At 46.5% G+C, this 22,010-nt stretch overlaps 1 protein-coding gene across 1 annotated transcript in view; it reads left to right on the plus strand.

Annotated features, from left to right (window-relative positions):
- LOC119095840 (guanylate cyclase 32E) overlaps window positions 1–22,010 on the plus strand; it is a 165,072-nt gene that overhangs the window by 108,144 nt on the left and 34,918 nt on the right. The window contains exons 15-19 of the mRNA XM_037218692.1: window positions 3,718–3,882; window positions 4,868–5,046; window positions 10,366–10,474; window positions 16,378–16,458; window positions 17,603–17,695. Of these exons, the coding sequence (XP_037074587.1) occupies window positions 3,718–3,882; window positions 4,868–5,046; window positions 10,366–10,474; window positions 16,378–16,458; window positions 17,603–17,695 (627 nt within the window). The remainder of the gene's footprint in view (window positions 1–3,717; window positions 3,883–4,867; window positions 5,047–10,365; window positions 10,475–16,377; window positions 16,459–17,602; window positions 17,696–22,010) is intronic.

Raw genomic sequence — 22,010 nt, forward strand, 5'->3', positions numbered from 1 at the left:
TTGGAATTTTAACGTGAGTATGCTCCCACGGTCATTCCCATCATTGCCTAACGTTCAACATAGCCTAACCTTCAGCGCGACCGCTGCCACAGGGCGCGCGTCATATCTGTCAAAGGCAACTAGCGAACGCCCAAAGCGACTCGAACGCACTCCAGGCGCCCTTTTCAAATAAGCTATCGGGACGGGCAAAGCGTTTCCTTTGAGGCCATTTACCCTCCCAAAGAAGTGGCGCCCCCCCCCCCCTCTACACTTCCGGACATGGCTTTGTGGGGCTTTTAAAACACCAAAAAATACACCTGATGCATCGAAATGTAAAATCCCTATTCCAAAAATGTCGCCGGACCTCACAACACGGCCCGCTATAACGACGATAAGTGTCCCCTGGAATGAATGTGCACCATATGACCCGATTCGACCTTCTCCAGGAGAAATCCTAGATTCGTCACTGTGACTGTTGACACGCGCCCGGGTGGCCGACTAGAGATACCCTCCGTTCGGGTGGGCGGTGGTCAATTTGACCCCCACCCCACCCCGAGATCTCGGGAACTAAGAGAGCTAAAGACACCAAATTTGCGGGGTATGTTGACCTATGTGTGAACTCACTTAGGTCAAATATTCAGATTCCTAGGTCATGACCTCCGGGTCAAAAAAGTCAAACGAGTTCAAGTTCCAGGTTGATCTCCAAAGTGCCCCCAGAACCTAGATAACCGTTTCTAAGCAAAAGATCACATGCTCATTTGAAGTCAGTGACCTTGTTTGACCTTTTGAAGGTCAATGAGACAAAAATAATGTCAGATTGCTTTGAGATTTGCATTTGACTAAACGACAAGGATTACGCTAGACAGTATGTTCCTAAAACAAAATGTTGACCTGGGTCATTTTAGGTTATTGACCTATTCTGACCTCTAAGAAGTCCAGGGATGGTGCATAATGCGGTTCCTGCCACTAATAAATTCGAAATGAGCACTAAAAACTATCCCATACAGCAAGTCCTAAAGTAACAAAACAGGTTGGTTTTGACCTCGGTGTGACATTCATACCTGACCTTAGCTCGATACAATCTGATCATTCAACTGTTGTGTTGCGTGAGAAAGCATCTCAGATATGTTTGGTTTCGTCTAACACCCCGTTGTTGGATCAGATTGAAGGATTCCCTAGAAATTGCATTCGCTGACACCATAGCCTAACTTTGACCTGTCATAGGTCCGCGACCTTACAAGGTACATCTACATTTTTTATCCCAAACGATCCGCGATTCAATTATCTACAGCTATGCAAAATTTGGCATGGCTGCGCTGGGTTGTTTGGAAAAAAATCTGGAAAAACCTTCGGCGGATCAATTTGACCCCCACCCGAGCGCGTGATAAGCTGGCAAACATCGATCTCGCCTCGAGACACAGGGCAAAAACCAAGGGTGATTTGTAGTAACCAATCGAGTGCTGAAAAAAGAGCTGGCGTCATAACGGCTTGTTTTTAAGAATAAAGCCGAGGTGGTTTGCATTGATCATACGGTGCTGTAGGGAACCCCTCATTAGCGGTACACATTGGGATGTGCCATTGTCCGCAAAGTATTGGCTGTTTCAACACGTAATTGCGGATGCATCTCGCGGACAGGCGGGCCGTGATCGTTAACCCTTATCTGGGACCCAGGGGGCGTTAGCATGCGTTGTTCGGGCTTCCTTTGGATGGTTATATGAGATCGATGGTATCGAATATACCGGATTGCTGAATGAAGTCTCACACGCTCGTACGTACCCAACTAGTGCTAGTGGGCACGGGGTGAACCACCGCAGTCATCATTAGCAGATCCGTGTCGAAGAGAGCACTGAACGGATCATTTTTAAGAATAACGCCGAGCATCATAAACGGATCAGTTCATCGGGCCTGTCGCTGGTAACGGGCGTTGCATACCACTCTATGTGAAGGCCAGCATGAGCCTCAAGTGAGCATGCAATGGAGGGAGGCAACAATTTTGCGGTCGCCGAGACGTGGCAATAACACTGAACATTTTCTGAAGCGGCTGCGATAAGTGGCTATTGATCGCACTGTAGCGATCAAAGGTGACATCATGAACCGTTGGCAGTATAATTCGCATCTGAACAGGCCACATCACAGTCGTCTAGGTCCAGGGGTGTTTGGTTGTTGTATCTGCATGAAGGTATGGATGGGCATTTGAAGCTCTCGCAACCGAACTCGGTGTGGGGTGGAGGTGTCATCGATTGATTACATCACGGCACAAGTCGGTCCGCAATGCGTCATTAGCTGTTGGTCGCTGTCCAGTGGCCGACGCATTAGCTGCTGTAGTAAAAAACTGTGGTTGCTGCAAACGGGACGGGAAAGCTAAATAAAATTGGCCGTCGAACTAAAACAGCTGTAAATCGTCGGAGTGCGAGCCAGGAAGGACGCCGCTCGCGTGTACCCTGCGTGGAACATATCACGTGACTGCCAGCAGCAGCGGGTGTATTGAATGAGCGTAATTCTGCACACCGCGCAAACAGACTCCGACTGTTATTTGGACTCTGGCGGTGGCTGCGGAAACCGTTATCGGTTGTGACGGGGCCGACGCCAGCAGTGGGATTAATAATGACTCCATCAGCCGACTGGAAATAGCTGCAAAAGGGAGGCAGTGCGTTTTGGTGTAGGTGTCGTGGAGCGGAAATAAAAGGATTGCCAGATTATGGCGTAGCGAACTGAAAGGTCGGGCGGCTACAGCTCCGGCTCTGCTCCTTCAACCTGACTTTGTGTGAATGCTGCTATTGGGCAGGCTCAAGCCTAGCCTATGGTAAACTTCCGAGGTAAATGTCCACTCTGGAGTGGTGTGCACGCTGTTTGACGATACCAAACGGTGCTGTACAAGATCCAGGAGACCGTGAAAGCTGGCGTGGCGTCAAATCCAGCGGAAAAAGGTCAGACTCCCGTGTGGCGGTGTCGAACCTGGCAGAAAAGGTCAGGCTCCCGTGGGGCGGTGTGGAGCCCGGCAGGAATGGTCAAGCTCCCGTGGGGTGGTGTGAGCCTGGCAGAAATGGTCAATCTACCGTGGGGCGGTGTCGAACCCGGCAGGAATGGTAAAGCTTCCGGGGTGGCAGTGTCGAACCTGGCAGAAAAGGTCAGGCTCCCGTGGGGTGGTGTCGAACCCGGCAGGAATGGTCAAGCTCCCGGGGTGGCGGTGTCGAACCTGGCTCAGGTCAGGCTCCCGTGGGGTGGTGTCGAACCCGGCAGGAATGGTCAAGCTCCCGGGGTGGCGGTGTCGAATCTGGCTCAGGTCAGGCTCCCGTAGGGTGGTGTCGAACCCGGTAGGAATGGTCAGGCTCCCGTGCGTCTTTCTGGGTTCAGAGCTCACGCTAAGCAGTGCTTATTGTGTGAGCTCTCGCTCCTACCATCAGATCGCGCATTTCCAGGTCAGCGGATTAATTTGGTGGTGAAAGTGCAACGCGCTGCAATGCTTGGCACGCTCCGTCCTGACCTCTGACGCCATCTGACCTTTATCGCGGCCGCTACCACCGGCCGCAGGCCATATCTGTCAAGGGCAACTAGCGAGCGCATAAGTAACTCGAACCCACCCCGCCACGGGTAGATGGACCGGAAGGCAGCCGTTCTAACAACTGAGGGCATTTAAGACAGATTGGTGTTTTACGTGATAGATTGTCTGACAATGAATGATATTTTCAATCGATTGCATGCATTCACTGCTGATTCAGAATGTTTTCGGCATTGCAGGTTCACATGGATGATAACGGTGACGCAGAAGGCAATTACACGGTGGTGTCACTGCTGCCAGATCCATCTGGCAACAGCAGTCTGCCCTACCGAATGCTTCCCGTCGGCTATTTCTCCACTGAGGGTGGCGAGACCCGGTCTTCGCGATCCTCAAGTGAACTGCCGGTAGGGCTCAGTAGTTTGTACGAACAAACGCTTGACTCTCGACTGTCTTTGTTGTCTCTTCTGAGTTGCGGTATAGACTCATAGCCCTCAAGTCCTGAGGTGGCTTCCGTTACTTACAAGCGCACTGTCGTTTCTAGGCTTCAACATTCTGCCCCCTCATCTTCACCATATCCCCCGCCCCCAGAGTTTTGGCATGCTACTGTGAGCAATGTGATGTGGTATGTTTTTTGGGCTTTCTCTTTTCCTGTTTGTCGCTGAAGCCCAGGTCTCCGCACCTGCTAGGGGAGAGGCACAGCACGGGCCAATGTATTTCCCACGTGGGTGCCCCCCCCCCCCCTCCCCGATACGAACAGCTGGCTTGAAATGAAACCTGAAATTGTCGCTCATACTGTCGACCGCCGTTTTACCTGTCCAAAACCATCATTCTCGTTACAATAATGGGCTCCCGGGGAAGGTGTAGTATAGGACTGAGTTAAAGCTAGCAGATTACGCTACTTACCACCATGCCACATAAGTTGGCGAGTGCTGCCAGCGATACCGCCTGATAACATTGCCATTTTCCGGTAGTAGAGTTTTCTTTTCAGTTGGGGAAACAGTCGCCCCACTCAGCTTGTACTTTGAGAGGGAAAGGGACCAAATGCAGAGCGAAGCCCCACTCGTTGGTGTACGTTGGGGGAAGGCCGCGTCATTTTTCACTGCACAGCCCCCAACGCTGCAGTTTTTGCGACACTACGCCCTTCTCGTCGGTTCATTATACTATTTTATGTTTTCAATGGCAACCCCATTAAATAGATGATGTCTATAGTGGTCTATACTTGGATATGGGTCAACATCTTTTTACGCGGCCGCATTTCTGAATCACCTTTGTTAACATCTTCGTGGAATCTCGTTTGCACCACTTTCATTGATACCGATAATGCACCATTCTCCCAGAACGACATTAAATGGAAACTTATCGCGTTTAACATCTTCTATTCCACCGCAGGAGTTCCGCTACCTGGACGCAAAGCAAGGCATTGACTGGGTGCTAGGGCACCCGCCGCACGCGCACCCATCCTGCGGCTTCGACGGCCAGCTTTGCCGCTTCGACCCGGACCCCAAAACGATAGTAGTGGTCACCCTAGGTGTCTGCGTGGTGCTCGTGGCCGCCATCTTTGCTTTCAGGTGAGAGTTTGTGTCCGATACCGCCATTTTGTTCAGGCTGGTGGTGAGAGTGCGGGTCATTGCCTCCTATGTGTGGTTATATGCATTATTAAACAGAAAGTTGGATATTAGTTTGTCCATTACATCACATCAGATTCGATAGCACACGCTGTTTACGAGGCGAAGGTATGACACCCGAGGTCTGATGTAGCCGTGTCCGTGTTTTGGAAGTTTTGGGTTCCAGCTTAGCAGGTCACGTGTCTGGCGCAATGTATAGGAAAATTGTTTTTACACTCACTGTCGCCATCAATATGGCTTCAATTGGAACACGCTGCGAGAATGTGCAACTTGTCCCCAGTTATCACTCCCCGCTCGAAACAATTTGAACAATGGCTCAGTAACCCGTAATTTAGTCATTGCACAACTCCTGAGGTAACCACCAGTCAATTAGGATCACAAACCAGTCGCATGTAGGTCAATATCAGTACCGCATGCACGACGTCGTACCGGTTGTAAGCGCTGAATGGAATGCCGTTGTGTTATCTGGCGTCGGGATTATGAGTGTGGTCAACGGAGAAACCACGGAAACCGAGGTGCAGGCAATAATACTGCTGTTGTGTAATAAGCTCGAGGGCAATGCCGGACAGTTGGCTTGCATAAGTAGCAGGTGTAGTCTGGCATCTTGAAAGGCAGCAGGTCTAGTCTGGCGTTCTGAAAGGCAGCTGGTGTGGTCTGGCGTCGTGAAAGGCAGCAGGTTTTGCCCGGTGTTCTGAAAGGTAGCAGGTCTGGTCTGGCGTCGTAAAAGACAGCAGGCGTGGTCTGGGTCCTGAAAGGCAGCAGGTCTGGCCTGGCATTCTGAAAGGCAGCGGGTCTGGTCTGGTGTTCTGAGAAGCAGCAGATGTGGTTTGGCGTACTAAAAGACAGCAGGTGTCGCCTGGCGTTCTGAAGGGCAGTATATGTGGCCAGGCGTCCCGAGAAGCAGCAGACGCGGTTTGGTGTCCTGAAGACATGGCCTGGACACCATCAAATCCTTCTAAATCAATTGTAGCCAATGGTCCGATGTCTTCGCGTTCAATCTTTTTCAGGATAAACTTTAGAAAGCAGTTTATCATGTTCATTTTCTGGATAGGAAAAATAATTGCCTTACCTAAATATAGCTTCTAGGCACAAATAAATTTGGCGGAAGCGTGGCGTTCCTTTTTGGCGTTTGTGTTAAGCCGTGCATTAACGGACTGAAACGCTGGCATAATGGAAGTGCTACTTCCTCTTATTCGTATCCCATGTGATGCATTCTAAAGCCAAAAGTTCAGACTTGTTTAAAAGAAAACGCCCGACAACAACAACAATATCTAAGGCAGCAGGACAGTTGACTTAAACAACTCGGAGACATTCATTCCAAGGGCGCAATCTTTTTACCGCAACCCTAGAGCGCGTTGCAGTGTCTATTGTTGTTTTTGGAAGCACATACAAAAGATTCTTTTCGTCATGATGTTATTCACACCACACACTTAACGGTGCTTTGGGACTTCTTCCGCTTTATCATGCCATGAGGAGGTACCTAGCTCGCGATCTGGCTTCAGTGGATAGTTTAGTAGTTGAGCTGACATGTTTGCGCTGTTTACAAAAGCTGTTAGGTTATGTTTGCTTCCCATATACCATAACTGACAACATCTGTGTCACAGTCGCCTCAGTCTCGTTTCGGGTTCAGGGAAGCAATGATGCACGTTTATCATAGAATATTGAATTATCAAACAAATTGATGTATTTTAGCCTCCCGTATTAGTCGGTGGCGCAAATATATGAAATGGTAAATCACCTATGACACCTGAGCGTCGCATCGAATCACAAATCGCAAAATGACAATGAAGGAAGAGCAACACCTTTCAGTTCGACATCTTGCCTTGCACTTTTGAGTCCACACTAGTTGCGACACATTCGGACAGCAGGGCCAAGTTGCGATGTTTGCATGACAGATTGCTGGTATGACTCGTGATTAAACGAACATAGTAAGGTAGTGATAAACGACAGTGCGTAGTGCTACGCGCTACCTAAAAATGGTCCCTGGACTTGCTGATCCCTCAGTCCGAGGTTGGCAAAACCACTGTGAAGCACTAAATGCTCGTGCTAAAAATATGCACGCTTATCGATATGGGTAGCAACTGACGAAAATTGCATAGCGAATTATATCAATAAAATGATCACACACTGTCTGTTAGATGCATGAATGTCGTACATATACAATATTTTTGCGCAATTATCTTACCTAGCGCTTTTCCACACCTACATTTCACTTAGCGTTGTTTTGCGCATCCATATTACACAATACTTTTCCGGGCGCGTATCTTAACTAATTGAGATTCGCGCGATTGGTTTAATAGCAACATATACATCTAAGTAAATATACATATACATACATACATACATATATATATATATATATATATATATATATATATATATAATGTATATATATATGCATCTCTCTCTCTCTCTCTCTCTCTCTCTCTCTCCTCTCTCTCTCCTCTCTCTCTCTCTCTCTCTCTCTCTCCTCTCTCTCTCTCTCTCTCTCTCTCTCTCTCTCTCTCTCTCTCTCTCCTCTCTCTCTCTCTCTCTCTCTCTCTCTCTCTCTCTCTCTCTCTCTCTTCCTCCCTCCCTAATAAATAAAGGTTATATATACATGTATGTGCATGCATATATATATATATATATATATATATATATATATATATATATACATATGCATGCATGTATCTATATATTTGCGTTGCAGACAACGCAGCTCCCTGACAAGCAATTCAGTAATCAGTACGCAGTCCGAAAAAAGAAAAGTACTACTCCATGTATTGGTAGGTGTACACTTGGCAATGGATAGTGTAATCGATATGATGGTGGCGCAAAATACAATAAAAAGTTTTTTGTAAGATCTATGTGTGAAGCAGCGTTATGTTAGACCTACGCGTGGACGAATAAGATGTATGTTTGATATTCATGCATCTTTTAAAGTGTGTGTTATGGCTTAATGACGGAAGTGATGTTTTTAAAATCCTCGCCAGTGGCTACTCATATCGTTCACTGCGCATGTTTTTTTTTAGGTCGAATTTAATTTCGTGCAACGTTTTTGTCAAAAATCAGACTCAGAGAAGGACCGAGGCCGAAATTTTGTCTCCCCTATTTTAAAAAAGAGGTTTGGCATCATTGATATCCTAGTAGTGTTTGTTATAAATCGTGACTCAAAACTGGGATTTCTCCGTGTGAAATAGCCATTTCCGTAAATTTCTCCGTGCAAATTCTATCTTACTAACACCGGAAAACACACCCTGCATAGATTTATTGGGTGTCGTCCATCTCCTGCCAAGCATTTGTCCTGTATTGTGTATCTTATACTGCTGCAGCCGTGAACTTTATAAAAAAAATTGCAATGTATTTATTTGATGAGATACATTATTCGGGGCATTCGAATTCCGCTGCAGTCTGACGGCTGAAAAGTCTCGACGCTTGACACAAATGCTTGAGGTCGTGAGCACCCAAAACGCTCGGGTTTCCGAAGTCTTCAGGTACGCCTCGACATCCATTCCAAATGAGTCCAAGCCGTTACTGAGAATATTCTGCCTGATCAGTGAGGTCGCCAGCTGTCACGTTGGATTGGGGTTGGTATGGCTTCGTCTTCTGCGGTTTCCATCCGCAATGATAAGGAAAGTAAGTTGTTACGTGCATTTGCAGGTCGCATGATGCATTAAGTAAGACAGCACTAGAAGCCCATTTCCTCTTACAATAAGCAGGAAAATGGAGAGATAGGTGAATTAATATCTCGGCTTCATGACTTTTCCAAAACAAATATCACTGATAAGCTCAATACTCTCCGCTGATTTTCAGCTTTTTTAATCGTGAGCCACAGTTTTTACAGGTCACCAACATTCATTGAACTAAGCAATGAACAATTGACAGTCATTACTGCGATACAGTGCATATCTAAGAACTAGAATACGCGATTAAACGCTCACTTGATTTGTTTGCGTATACTCATATTTCAGGTACTCTCATTCTTAGTTACATATGCACTGTATCGTAGAAATGACTGGCAATTGCTACTTATTTACTCCCCTGCGTGTCGGTTACCTGTAAAAACCGCGGATCGCCTGTTTCAAAAAACCAAAAACAAACTGAAAAACGACTAGGATCATCGGCAGGCACTTCTAAATTTGCTTTTGCTATTCGTTTTGATAAAGGGATATTGCCGAAATATGAACGCATCTATATTTCCAGTTTCATGGTCTTCGTGCAGGGAATATGGTTATTACTATTGTCTTAGATATACTTCGAGATAACACAGATTGTCTACAACTCATCATGATCTCGGCTCGAAGCCACTGGTACATGCTCCACGAAAGGAGACCAACATCCGTCCAAACGTCCGATTTTCCAACTCTTCAGCAACTTCTCCCAACCGCCACATGCAATGCGCCTGCCGTGTTTCACGCACACCTTTTAAACCCTTCCCTGCATCCCTCCCCCTCCCCCCCCCCCCCTCCTTGGTCGTCACGCTTCACGCTACCGCGCCACTAATCCTTCGTTCCCCAGCATTGTTACCCTCTCCGTCATTCCCCCCGCACGCAGCGCTCCCTGGGAACTGAACTTGAACGTTTTCTGGCGTAATAGCACTCCAGAGAGTCCGCGATGGATTTGCGCCGCTGTTTACCATTCGGGGCAGGGCCGGTAGCGACCTCGCCCATTCGGCTCCCCGTGGCTGGGCATACGTAATCTGCCGACCCGCGGCCGCCGGGCTTCTTTCGAGTGGCGCCAAGGCAGGAGCGTTCGCGCTGTGTGCAATTGATCGTGCGAAGATTGCCTTCGATAAGCGATGACAGTATTAGAGTATACAGCACAGCATTTTTGGTTTTCAAGTGCATAATGTATTGTCATAGGCATTATACTGTATAGTTTATCAACATCATAGTTTGAAGTATATATATATATATATATATATATATATATATATATATATATATATATATATATGCATGTATGTGTGTGTGTATGTGCGCGTGTGTGTGTGTGTGTGTGTGTGTGTGTGTGTGTGTGTGTGTGTGTGTGTGTGTGTGTGTGTGTGTGTGTGTGTGTGTGTGTGCGTGTGTGTGTGTGTGTGTGGTATATGATATAGTATGAGATGAACATAAGTAGGATAAGTACTTGTCAATCGGCTCTGCACTTTTCACAAGTTCCGACCACCTCACGAAAGACCTCGATGTAGTGCTTGACGTTTACCGTGTAGTACCTTCCATAGTGGCAAAGGAGGCAGATTTGTGATTGCGGTCTAACACACCTAACCTGGTGCGTTTCCAGGCATTACATGTATGAACACAAGCTGGCGTGCCTTCTGTGGAAGATAGATCTAAAGAACGTTACTCTCTTAGAGGCAGGTGGCTCGGAAAACTTCGCTACGCAGTTTAAGGTAAGGTTCTTGATTCACTACAAATGCTGCGTCCGTCGCGCCCAATGAACTGGACCGTTTTTGTAAAGTACTATGATTTTAGAGCACTACTGATCGGCGTCTCCGTGTGTTGCCCAGTGGGGGTCTCGAGGTGTCTTGCTGAGCGGTCATCCAAGCATCACTGTCTTCCGATATCCATGTATAACTATCGGGTGCCGACTGTGTTATATGAGTTAAACATCTAACGAGTTTGTGCCAGAAGCATGCTCCGTTTTTGTTATAACGCTTTTTAATGACGGCTTAATATGCAGTCATACATGTTTAATCCCCAAACCCAGCTGTAAGTATGTATATGCATGTGTCTTTGGATGTCTGTATGGAGCGACCCTCCCTTCGGTTCCTTGCCGTTGGTGTCTTCACCACTCTTCAGCGTATTGCAAGGAAACCCGACAATGTATGCTCGCAAATGCCACCTGCGCTTCTTGGCGGCTAATGATCGTATTTAGACTTCAGCGTTGATTTCCACCAATCTTAAACAGTCCCTACCGAATCAGGCAGGCTATGCATAGCCAATGCATTGGCTATGGGGTTTCCGCTCGTGCGGCACGTTGAATTGATCAATGAGCTAGAGTATTGCTTGCTGTCAGCTCAAGTGGATGTCCAATCGATTATTACATCCTCTTTTCAATATGGTAGATGCACGTTCAATGGAAATGTTCGCTTGACGCTAAAGACGATGACACCAGAGCTTAATCACATATGCGGCCAAATATCATATTAGGCGTCCAATGCCCGCTGACGACGCAAAGGGCAGAGCTCTGAGCTGCGCAGATTCCCTGGAAAAAAGGATCAGACCATTTCAGAGTGTTTTGTACCCGCGTCGCTTACATTCGCCACTCGGGAACATCAGTGAACCACCATTTAGAGCATCGTTCGTCTCGCAGGTCTCTTTTATCTCGCAATGCTTCAGATCTCCTGAAGTCGTTTATTACAGACTGTTCACCATTTGCAAGTATTAAAATAAGCATCAGACATGATGAAATAAGCTCATTCATAAATATTGTTTTGCCTGTTTAGTAACACAGAGAGCTCCAGACAACGCAATTTTTCTATTGAGTACATATGCTCCTTAATGCGTCATGGTTTGATAACGTCATCGGAACTTGCGCAACATTGATTGAGAAACAATTGACGGCCGTTACACCTAGGAATAGTCCTCACGAACGCCAGATGTGAGCAGTTCAACAGCTATATTCCCTTGGCCTTGATCGTCGTCGCTGACTAATAAGTTGGCAGGGTGTCAATGACGTTATTATGACGTCGTGGGTGCCTGGGTGATCTTGCAATAGTCACCCCGAGCAGTGTGCACATCTTCGCGGGCGTATGGCTCAGAAACTATATGGGTTTAGGACTTGACAAACGCAGGTCCATTAACAGCACTGAATGATCTTTCAGCTGCCTATTTCAATTCAAAACCCCATCAAATGCGAAAAACTCCCGTTAAGGGAGACGCCTAAAATCACGCTCGGTATCGTTTTATCGGCCACGACCAGCTCTGGCATAGTTTCGCAAAATACGTTCAAGTCTACGTTTCTATTAGCTTATTAAGGATTCATCCTCAGTTTATGAATCCAGTGAGATGCACACGACATAAAAGCGGCAGGCACATTTACACAGAATCAAAACGATGATGGTCATGATGTGTACAAAACATCACGGACAGCCCATTTTGTTTGTGCTGGCTGACCCATGGCACGTAGGAACGCGTTCCTGCGTTTCCCGCTTGTCTGCGTTCCTCAGCCCGCCACGCCAAGTTGTGGGTGGCGGGCGGAGCAAAGACAACTCGCCAAAACTATCCTTAAATGCAACAAAAAAGGTTTTCCGCGGAGGTGACTAACTTTCCTCTCAAAGTTGCGTAATGGAGCCCTTGGCCTGCCTCCCCCCCCCCCTCCCCCTCCCCTCCACTGAATAGGAAACTACAACCCCGATGGCGAGCTTTCGCAACCTTCGATATACGTCGCCATATTGCTGTAACGTATCGGAGAATGCTTTTCGGATTCTCCAAATCCCTGCTGCTGGCGTCTGGGGATGACTTGGCGGATTCCCGTCCCGGGCCCTCGGCACGTACCTGTCGTTAGACACAATGTCGAGAAGCCCGGATTACGTGCCGGCGGGCTTTCAGTAACCTTTCCTCGTTGGCAGCTCGATCTCGCTGCGCCTGGTCACCTGGCCAGGCCATGGTACACCGACGGAGCTGGGAGCCGGCCGTACTGGCTCACAGTTTAAGTCCACATCATTCGTGACCGCGGCCATGTGCACTGACCTTGCAGCGAGACATGCACACGCATGTAATATTACGGTCAAACACGAAAGCGATCAGGGTCAGCCTAACATGACGTTTGTCGCGTAATATCTGCATTTTCATCTTTCGTTAATTGTTGTTTTATTTCAGTAACTGTTTCACTGTCGGGATGATTGCGGAATTAATACTAGTGTTTAGAGGTTTTTTTGGCTACAAACTGCACAATAAGCATATAGATAATCCCTCTGACAGCAAGCTGCAATCGCTTCAGAGCTAGGGTGGAGAGAGAAAGATTTCACCGGAAAACCTCACGGGTGCACACAATTCAAGTCATTCAAGGTACAACTTATGACTAGTGAGATATGCCCCGACTAACAAAGATAAAAATTTTAATTTCACATGGAGTAAGGCTCATGAATAGGACAAAACTGCTTTGTTTTCTCATATGTTTGGTCATTACGCTGACTTACAATACATTGAAGGTTAGGAATGTCGTAATAGTGCGATGATTGCCATGCAGCTTAGTATTCCGCTGTTAAAAAGATGGCGCATGTCCATAGTGCAGTTATTTGCCAGTCAGCAAATCATGGCTACTACGCACAAAGCCCCATTTGTGCATAGTTGCCAAGTCCTGTTGGGGCAAACATAACTTACCACTCCAACAAATGCTGTGTAAACGATGGATGATGCGAGGCAAAATGTTTTAACACGCGCCCGGGTGGCTGGCTAGATACCCTCCGTTCGGGTGTGGGGGATCAATTTGACACCACTTTCCCTGAGATCTCGTGAACTAAGAAAGCTAGAAAAACCAAATTTACAGGGTGTGTTGACCTGTACGTGAACTCACTTAGGTCGAAGTTTCAGGTTCCTAAGTCATGGCCTTTGGGAAAAAAGGCAAACAAGGTCAAGTTCCAGGTTGATCTCCAAAGTGACCCCAGAACCTAGATAACTGTTTCTAAGCAAAAGGTCACATTCTCATTCAAGGTCAGGGACCTTGTTTGACCTTTTGAAGGTCAAGGTGATCAAAATCATACAAGATTGCTTTGAGTTTTGCGTTTGACTAAGCGACAAATATTATGCTAGGCAGTATGTTCCCAAAACAAAATGTTGACCTGGGTCATTTTAGGCCAATGACACATTCTGACCTCTAAGAAGTCCACGGAAGATGTATAATGTGGTTCCTGCTATCAATTAACTCGATTGAGAACCAAAAACCATCCCATACAGCACGCCCTGGAGTAATAAAACAGGTTGGTTTTGACCTTATTGTGACCTTTATACCTGGCCTTAGGTCAATGTAATTTGATCATTCAACTGTTCTGTTTCCTAAGAAAACAACTCAGAGATGTATGGCTTCGTCTAACACTCCGTTGTTGGATCAGATTGAAGGATTCCCTAGAGATTGCCTTCGCTGAACCCATGGCCTGAATTTGATCTGCCATAGGTCAGCGACCTTACAGGGTACATCTAATTTTTCTACTCCAAGCGATCCGCTATTAAATTGTCTACAGCTATGCAAAATTTGGAGCGGCTTCGCTGCGCCGTTCGGAAACCATTCCGGTAAAAAAATCGGAGAGGTCAACTTGACCCCCGTCCGCCACCCGAGCGCGTGTTAATTGAATATCTCGGGCATCATATCACTTGTCGGATGGATAACATTGGTGGAGTGTGATACAGAGAATGGGCAAATTTGGTTATACATCACGTTTTAGAAGAATATATGGTTAGCAATTAGGTGCTCCGAAGAGGAAAACTACTACATCTTAAGAGCAGGATTATTTCTGCTTCGCTAAAAAAGGCAGCGTCCTTCGAGTGCCTTGCTGACTGATGGGGTCATCTAACCCACTCACAACATGAAATTATCATTTATTCCCATCAATCAACAAAATTATAATTCGACATAAGTAAGAGGGACTGTGCACTACAGATATGAGAAAACAGATTTTAATGGTAGGATTTCTCTGGGAAGCACTTCTGTATTAGCTGCGCAATTCTGTCTCAAAAGCAGCATAAATTTGGTTGTACGGCAGGATAATACAGTTTTGTAAAATTTCAAAGCTGACATGCCTTGGATTTATCATCATTGGTCCACGCAAAGAGTCAAAACGGCAGAATAGAGGTTTAGTATGGTAGCTTGTCAGTAAAAATGGATTGCCTTGTTTTAAATTATCTCCTTTATTCGCTATGAATTGTTCAGTCCTTGGGTGTATATGAAACGTGTTTGGATGGCTGGCGAACTAATGCAAGATATATGATATACGTTCAAGTCTGCAGTCCGCAAATTTTGCAGAGAACTGCAGTGTTCGTTGCAGTGTTTAAGGTCATAACTGGCATCCAAAAAGATTGCGCAGAAGGAAAAAAGTATTTGCGTCACTTTCGTATTGGACCGAGAAGAACAAAAGTACATGAATAAATACCAAAGCTTAACACTTTCTGTTAAAAATCGCATTAACTCATTTGACTGAAAATATGTGAAAATAAGCGTTCCAACGTTATATTCAGATTTTAAAATTCATTCAGACGGCGTTCACTGAACTTGACATTGCCACATTTTGAGAGTGATGAAACTTAGAAGTCAAATCTCTTTGGAAAGGTGACGTTGGGTAAAATTGTCTACCATCCCTTGAGGTGTTTGCGTGGAGTGATAAAAAACTTTGGGAATGTAAAACAACCTTATATTTGGCACACAGCTGTAAACTACATCTGATGTATGAACAAGCCAAGATTGTTGGATGCAAGTGACTGGAGTCACTGGAGCTCTCGTGTTAGAAAGCGCGTTGTGCCCTTGCTCAGTGGATGCATAGGTAGACGTTAAGGACTAGGCCGTATGATACGCGGCAGCTTATTTCGCACTTTTGTGTGGTGCGAATATAGGTAAGATGCTTTGCTTTTCTTTGCACTGCCATGACCATCCTTTCATCATGATAAGGCATTGGTGGTGTGTTGTGCTGTGTGCTTGCATGCAGTGAAGCATGAGCCAGTTCTGGACGTTTTGCCCAGCTAGGTACATCTCATTCCGTTCACATTTTCTATGGACAAAAATCACTTTACGTTTCACTGTCATTCACATTTATGGTTTAGATCTGGCTTGGGGCCATAGATAGGTAGGTTACAGAGGTTCAGGCTTAGATGTTGAATTGGTGACTCAAACATAATGATTCACACATAATTCAGGTCTAGGAGGAGCAGGATGTAGTCATCGGTGGCCAGGTTCTGTTGGGCCTTGTGATGGTTCAAGTGAGCTAGCTGCTTCATGTGTTCATGTCATGTAATGAGCTTTCTTGCTTGATGGCCTCAAGTGAGCTCAGACTTGGATGACATCAGAGGAGAGTCTAAAAGGAAAACTTGGGCTAAGTATGCATGGCTAGACAATGTCAGGTGGGAGTGAAAAAATCACAAAATAAGGGAAAAGGAGTGAAAAGTTTTCGTCATAGGTTGTTGTTCTACACCCAAAGTCGGCAGTTTTAGGTCGCCGCACTCTCATGCCGTGATCATTGACGCATTGGCCGGAGCGGGCAGGGTGGAGAGAGTCACGAAGGTGCAGCCTCCGTTTGCAGGTGCTCACACCGCGCTGGTGTTCCAGCCTCTGTTTGCTGGTGCTCACGCCGCGCTGGTGTTCCAGCCGCGGGGCTGTATTCACCAGATGGCTCGCTCCGAATCCACCGATGCCGGCGCCGCGACGACTGGGTCCACCTACTGCCACGTAAGTCCCCCGGGTAGCCAGATTCACGGCTACGACCGGGTCCACCCACTGCCACGTAAGTCCCCCGGGTAGCCGGATTCAGGGCTACGACCGGGTCCACCTACTGCCACGTGAGTCCCTCGGGTAGCCTGATCCACCTGCTGCCACGTAAGTCCCTCGGGGAGCCGGATTCACGGCCTGGCTAAATCCGTGGCCACCCATGTGGAATGGGGGTCGGGTGAGGTTAGGCATGTATTTCGAGAAAACTGCGGGCAGGGCATCAGTGGAAATTGGTTGAGCTGCGTATCTGGAAAACCGGAAACGGGGAAAAAACTGGAAAAAACTGGAAAAAACTGGAAAAAACGGGGTTCGATTCCACACAGATCTGCCCTTTCTGCCAAGGTGGGAAGCGGGTGGCACTATACAGCCTCAGCAGCTGAGTGCGTTGTGAAGCCCGGGTGTCAACGGCGACTGCCGTGAGTGCGGGGAGTAAGACGCTGATGGAGTAGCTTAAGTAGTTTGAGTTGCAATGCTCTTGCAATCAAAAGCGCAAAAGAGTACGTTTGGGTGTAAACATCTAGAAACCGCTATAATTTAGAACTATAGTCCTGGAAAAATACAAACAGGTGGTAACGCGCACAAATGAATGAGAATGGGTAGCGAATGCGTATTGACATAGCCCCATGGGTAGCGAATGGGTATCGGCATAGCCCCGTGGGTAGCGGATGGGTATCGGCATAGCCCTATTGGTAGCGGATGGATTGTGGAAAGCAAATTTTACCCGTAATGATGTTTAGTTTTCGGCTCCCGGAACAAGGCTGTACTCTAGGGTACATGCGCGTTTTTTTGTGGAGGTGTCCCTCAGGGACCTGAAGATTGCCATAGCTACCAGATTAAATGGAGTTTTGATGTCATTGTACGCTGTGTTTTTTTTAAATGAAGCAATCTAAAACTTCACGCACTGGTTTTACACACTTCACCGTTGGACCTCGATGGGCGTGTGTTTGTCACGTGCGCTCTGAATATTTCATGGGAGACGAAGGTCGCCGCTTTTCCGCACAACGCACATGTCGAACGCGGCTGGAGAAGCGAAGACGCCATACAATACAGGTGGTGAAATGTTCTCGTCATTTTTGTTGACTGCTGAATTTACCTGTTTACGCAGATCGGCGTCTACAAGGGTACCATCGTGGCGGTCAAATACATCAACAAGAGGAGTGTCGACCTGACCAGGAATATAAGAAAGGAGCTGAAGCTGGTAAGTTTGGCGGCCCCAACGCCACTAGTGCAAGTCCTGTGACAAAAGCCGAACCAATAGGCAAGGGGTGGATATACCTGCTGTTGCCTTTTTCTAATGCATGTATTTTTTAAAGCGAGTGTTCCACATTCGTATAAGGTTTTGAACTGAAACAGCAATCTTGAAGATCATTTGTTGCAGTTCACAGCCCTGCCTTTCTAAACACTCAAACTCCTCCAGTTTCTGAACTACACACCTGCGAAAATGTGGAGGTTATTTCAAGGTCATGCAGGCATACATGACGCCTTAATAACGTCATTTAAATCCTGCCACTTCGTTGGCCATGCGGCGATCGAAGCTAGTACAAATATAATTTTCGAGTCGTTTATATCTGGTATTTGTTAGCACAATTTCCAGATATGAAGGCCGTCAATTGCCTCGTAATCACTGTTGTGCTTGGTATGATGACGTGAACAAACAATAGCGTATTGAGAAGCATATTTACTCCATAGATAAATTGTGGTACTAATGCTGCCTTTTCTATGTAAGGGCTTACCAATCGTTATAAGTGAGCTTAATTGTAATCGTACCCGACGCTTGCTTCAAAATATTCGAATGTGAACCATTCCCTTTATTTGTCCTGAGCCAACAGATAAATCATTTTGTGCTTGCCTATCCTTGCCTTGCCGTGATTTTACAGCACTGCAACCCTTTCATAGTCCCACGATTTACTCCTCGGAACTGACAAATCCCGTGAGAAAAATATGATGGACTATTGCTTGACGCTACAGAGACGAGTGGTTACCTATGGAAATGTTTCCAGCGCAAAGCTACAATATTGTAAATTATTATGCTAAAATAACCAACCCTCAATAAAGGAAATGTTACTGGCGTACAAATGCATCAAACCCTCAGTGTTATGCATGATGAAAATGTTGTCATGATATGCAGGATTACTTTCAAAACTGACTCCATTGATGGCTTGAAATCTTCGTCTGGCCATCCTCTTCTTGTGTATGGAAGGTCCGCCATTTTCAGCCCAATAACCCAATTTCCAAAAACGTATTTGCCGAGGTGTTTTTGTTTTGTGCAAAATCAAAAATTGTATTTACCTGCCGCTGAGCATGAGGTGCGCGGAAGCTCAAGCAACATAAGCATAAGCTATACTTTATGCATAGTTGTGAATAATGCTATGCCATACACCGTTATAACATTAGGATCTAGGGAAGCATTTGGAGCCTGGCCATATATGTGGAAGCAGTAGAAGCGGATCAACGGCACTGTAGTAGTTAAGCTGTGTGTCTTGAAGACCAGTAGCAGAAGGCAACGCCATCTAGTCTCAGTAGCAGAATGTGTCGTGAAGTCCCAATAACGACGAGAAGCGAATAAGCAGGGGTCAGAGAAAAAATTTCTACTGACAGGCCACAAGTGACTGGATGGCATGAATGTTTGGAGGTTAGCGTTTTTCTCTTATCCGGGAGAGCAGTTCCTGGTCAGGCAGCTGAGGTACTTATCGTGCGAAGATGTACTTGCTCTTCTCTCACTGGCGTGTCGTATTCCATTAAACTTTCGAACTAAGTTGATTCGTCTCAGGAAACTTGGGTTCGATTATGGTTATTTTGAAATTCATATCAGGTGTTGTAATCTGGTAGGTATCACTAGCTCTGCCTCTCAAACGAAAGCAGCGTTACAAACAGCTTATTTGCATCTGGATGGCTCGTTGTACGTGTAACTGCAGCGCTCGTTCTAGAAGAAGGCCTCCTCTCGCCTCTTGCATCTACCTCTTACCCTTACACCAGAGCTTTTGAGAACGACTCTCTGGACTGATTCACGACGGGTTTTGTCATAGTGACAACATCGGTATTGGATAGTGGCAGGAGAGCGTTTCTTGTTGCCTGAATCCCGCCCAGGTATTGAAGCGGCATAGCTGCCTTCCGCTAGACTTGATCCGATCGGTCCAGCCGGCCACCAGCGGTGCCCAGCTCGCCGACAGCTAATCATAGGCTGGACGGTCGCTAAACCAACTGAAAACTGGGCGGCGTGCAGTCAGCTGTGGTGTGTGCTGTTCCTGCTTATGACACTTGACGTCATCAGTGCGGAGCGGGTAGCGAAGCCCACTCAGCCGCTATGCTTTGCGCTCTACTCGGCTCGAAGCAAGTTTATCAGCACCTCCTTGTAATGGCCATTCGGTGGTTCCTAAAGCCTGGTCTCGAATCAGGCTTACTCACGTGCTAAGTTTTGTGTTTTGAGCGTTTCAGACCAAGCCAGTTTAAGTTTCTTTTTGCGGTCACTTGGGGCTTACCAGGTAATCTTCTGTTGCCGTCGCTCTGCTGGAGGGAAAATTGCTTCGCACGAACGACGGGATCATTTGCCCTTCCTGTTGAATGTGTGTTACTGACCTGTCACTGGCTCTCGATGACAGTGATACAATGTGCTATTCTGTTATATAGTGTGCTATGATTATCTTGGACCGGTAATCACTTGTCTTGTGCTGTTGGCATGGTTCCTCTCGCTTTTATTTCCTTTGTTCTCCAGAAGACTTTCAACATCCGTGAAATGCAAGCTGGGGCGAATGATTTGATTTATATTATAAAGACGACTGTGCGTATGAAGATGCTTTGACAAATGTGGTACAAAGTAGAGTTGCCTAAATGCCCTCTGTTTGAGTGCGTTCTGTGCTGTGTAGCACGTTGCGCGCTGACGTCCGGCGGAGATGACGTCACATCGCTTTATCACTCGATTCGCGTGACTCCACGACACATTTCAGGACGATGTGCTGTTGTAATTTTTGCGCGATTTTACCGTTGTTCTTAATTATCGAACACCGCTCGCATGCAACCCGGATGCCATCAGTGGATGCTTGAATACATTCAATACGGTTTCTGACCGATTAGGCTAAAACAAAGGTTATTTTACTTCAAACAAAGGTTATTTTGAAAGTGGCTTCCAGTTTAAGCTGCCCTATTTTGCAGATGGTGTTTATTGGTGGTACGCCTTTGTGTGAATTGCAATACTTTCCGACACAAGCCCCACTGAACAAGGCGTCATTTTGAACTGCACGTTCGCACCTTATGTGGAAACCATCGCGACGCGATCTTGTTTCGTGCTCCTTGCTAATCACTTTTATCTTCACACATTGTGCCGTACACATGTTTGGCAATCCAGCGTACCCTCACTTGCAATACCAGAGATAGATATGCAAATATGAGATAGAATCGTTTTTGAGCTTGGGTGGGGAGTGAAAAATTTGACCGCAAAGATATTATACAGGAGTGAAAAATTTAGTTCACAGAAGTTGTTAGCTATGAGCCAGTGGGCCAACAAAGGCATTATGCAAGCAATTTCTCAGTAGTGCGGTTAGCACCAAAAACTTCGTAATGCTGTTCTTTGGAAGCCATTCTTTGCACGTCCCTTACACAGGAATCTTTAGTTCAAAATACGCCTCTGAGTCATATTAGGTTCTTTTCATTTTGCAGCGTCACACATCCATCCAAGACTTCCCCACTGAACCATTTCGGTTCCGGCCGAAGAAAACCCCGCGATGCATCCAATACCATTGAAGATCCTGACATTCCGGGCGCAGATTGAGCAAAGCCAGTGACCTGTTTCAGGTAACTGCATCGAAATATGAGTTCAGAGTCTCGCAATTACACCTGACCGGATGTCGAATTTATTTTGCTGTTGAGCATAAACAGGTCACCCGTGCAATGGTTCCGCGTCACATAGGATGAGTGGAGCCGAGCACTCCTGGAGGGCCAGCCTCATCGTACATGCACGTCCGCCACAGCCATCTTTCAGTGACCTGTGCCAAAATGCCGGCCTGTGTGGAATATGCAAAAAGGGCAGTCCAGCATCCAGTCAAGACTTTCGATACTCTCTGGTAAAAAACCGCGATGTTCATCAAAGCATTCAATGCTGGTGATTCGTGTATTCCTTTTAAGCGCACGCTTGAGGTACTTCAGTCAGCGTGTAGGCCAGGTGACAAGTGGTTGCTGTACCGTACGGTGGTATGGTATACTCTCATTTATGAAACGATACGTGCGGGATGGGCCAGCAGGCGTATTGTGAGAACATATGCATGTAAAGTTTGTCATATTTTGACATTATAGTTACATGCTGATGAAACGTTAGCGCGTTGGAAAATGTGCTGAATGATTTTGATGAATGGGAACGAATGGGAACGGGAATGGGAATGGAACGTTTTGATGAATGGGAACGGAATGGTCTGCTTGCTCACGCTCAATACTCTCTGATGCGTTGTGTTCTATCGGATAAAGCGTCAAAACTTGGCCATTGTTTCTCAACTAATTCACACCTTCTCTCCTCTCTCCTCTCT

Source organism: Pollicipes pollicipes, unplaced genomic scaffold, assembly GCF_011947565.3.
Source record: "Pollicipes pollicipes isolate AB1234 unplaced genomic scaffold, Ppol_2.1 Scaffold_4219;HRSCAF=4965_pilon_pilon_pilon, whole genome shotgun sequence".
In the NCBI taxonomy this organism is placed as follows: Eukaryota; Metazoa; Arthropoda; class Thecostraca; order Pollicipedomorpha; family Pollicipedidae; genus Pollicipes; species Pollicipes pollicipes.